At 64.9% G+C, this 2,226-nt stretch overlaps 1 protein-coding gene across 1 annotated transcript in view; it reads right to left on the reverse strand.

The window, feature by feature from the left end:
* Nucleotides 1-2,226, reverse strand: part of LOC103611864 (beta-adrenergic receptor kinase 1) — a 14,454-nt gene that overhangs the window by 3,202 nt on the left and 9,026 nt on the right. The window contains exons 24-30 of the mRNA XM_017728630.1: nt 1,488-1,680; nt 1,300-1,366; nt 1,145-1,226; nt 874-935; nt 666-796; nt 130-287; nt 1-47 (exon numbers count right to left, since the gene is read on the reverse strand). Of these exons, the coding sequence (XP_017584119.1) occupies nt 1-47; nt 130-287; nt 666-796; nt 874-935; nt 1,145-1,226; nt 1,300-1,366; nt 1,488-1,680 (740 nt within the window). The remainder of the gene's footprint in view (nt 48-129; nt 288-665; nt 797-873; nt 936-1,144; nt 1,227-1,299; nt 1,367-1,487; nt 1,681-2,226) is intronic.

Here is a 2,226-nt window from a genome sequence, read left to right on the forward strand (position 1 = left end):
GTTGCTGAAGGTGATGCGGGCGTTGAGCACGTGGAACAGGGGGATCTCTGTGGGTACAGCGGTCAATTAAGGCCCCAGTGAAGCCCTGCCCCTAATTAATCCCACCCCAAAGGAAGCTTTCCCTCTCACCGATCTTGACGGGGAAGCCAGGGGGCAGCTTGAGGGTGATGAAGTCGCGCAGTTTGGCGAAGTGTGCGTTGGAGATGGCCATGAGGTCGATGATGGGTGTCACCTGCTCCGCCAGCGACAGCGGGTGCTGCTCGCACAGCCACAGCGTCGCCTTGAACCTGCCCGGGCACCGCCGTGGGCACGGGGACCCAGTGGGGCCACGGGCCACCAGCACCACCCCAGGGCCCTGGCCACACCCCCGGGGTATGGACACCCAGTGGCACGGCCCCAAGGACCCTGTCACCACCCCATGGGTGCTGATGTCCAGTGCCACTGTCCTGGGAGTCCATCATCACCTCACTGCCACTTCCTGGGACCTGGCACCACCCCCATGTCACAGCCCCTGGGATGCCATCACCACCCCCAGGGCTCCTGTCACCTGGTGTTCTGTCCCTTGGGATCCCATCTCCACCCCCTGTAAGTCCTGACACCCAGTGCCACATCCCCAGGACCTTGTCACCATCCCATAGGTCCTGACCCCGGGGTGGTGGCCTCACCTCTGCACCTTGCTGGACATCTCAATGGGGCGCCCAATGTTGCGGGTCTCCAGGTCGAAGTGGGGGTCGAAGTACTCCTCGGGGGTGATGGCCGTGGGGTTGGTGGGGCTGGCAGCCTGCAGAACAGGTGCCTGTGGGGACACCGGCACCGCTCAGCCCCCCCTGGAGACCCCCAGTTCCCCAGGGACCCCCTGGGATGGCCACTCACCCCGTTGTGGGTGCCGTGCTGCTGCGCGATGCCCAGGAAGGAGTGGAAGGGTGTCTTGGAGCCTGCAGGGGAGAGGGAGGTGCAGGGGTGAGCTGTGGGCAGTAGGGGGGACCCCCGGGGCTGGCACGGGTCACACCCCTCATGGGTGACACCCCGCACGCCTGTCACATGTCACACGCACAGTGTCCCACGCCTGACACGTGTGCCACCCAGGAAGGGTGGCGTGCCCCCGCCGTGTACAGGCCCCCTGACTGGCTGACGGGGCTGTCACCTTTGCTGCGTGACTTGTCCTGGTCAGAGAGATGCTCCGTCCTGGTCTTGGTCACCAGCTCGACGTTGCTGGCACTGTACACCTGGTGTGGGGACAACATCAGCCCTGCCCCACTCCAGGCCGTCCCCAGCATCCCCCCCTGCCTCCGTGCTCACCTTGGCCTCGTAGCCGCTGACCACCTCCATCTTCTCCGAGCGCCAGCCCCAGATCCCAGACTTGTTCCTGGGGGAGGAGGGAGGCCTCAGGTCACCCTCTTGCACCAGCGTTTCCTTCCCCTCCGCCCACACTTCCCCCTCGCGCGGCCCCTTCCCGCTGAGCGCTGCTCTTCCCAGCCCCCTCCCACCTCTCGAAGGCGATATTCCGGGTGTCCAGGTGCGTGGAGACGATGGGCGAGGTGAGCCGGCCGGCCACGTGCTCCTCGGTGGGCTGCATGGCCGCCAGCAGCAGCTCGGGCTCGTGCAGGGCCAGCGCCAGCGTCTCCGTGTACACCACCTGCTTGTCGTGGTCCACCTCCATCACCACGGCCCCCTCGTCTGCGTGGGGACACGGGTGGGGTCAGTGCCCAGGCCCCCATGATACCCCCCGGCCTGGAGGTGGTTTGGAGGAATTGGGTATGTGAGGGGGACCCCTCAGGAAGGAAGAATTGGGGTCCCCATGGAGTGGCTATAGAAGATCTGGGGGAATTGGGGGTCCATCGAGGTACATGTAGGGGCTCAGGTGGTCCCCTCAGCACGGGGGAATTGGGGTGTCCATGGAGTCACTACAGAGGATCTGGGGAACAAGGGGTCCCTGGTACGTGTAAGGACTGAGGTGTCCCCCTCAGGACGGGGGAACTGAAATCCCAGGGGGGCCCTCTGGGAGATCTGGGAGGTCCTTATGAGAGTATTTATAGTGCAGGGGGCCTGGGGGATCCCCAGGGGAGTCCCTGTAGGGGATATGGGGTCTTTACAGGGGCGCACTTAGAGTGCAGGGGGTCTGCGGCTCCACACAGTGACCAGAAGGCCCCCAGGGAATCCAGACAGCTCTTTACGGTGGTGTACTTATGGTGCAGGGAGTCTGGGGTGACTGAAGGGTCCTGGGGG

Source organism: Corvus brachyrhynchos, unplaced genomic scaffold (assembly GCF_000691975.1).
Source record: "Corvus brachyrhynchos isolate BGI_N302 unplaced genomic scaffold, ASM69197v1 scaffold1103, whole genome shotgun sequence".
Lineage (NCBI taxonomy): Eukaryota > Metazoa > Chordata > Aves > Passeriformes > Corvidae > Corvus > Corvus brachyrhynchos.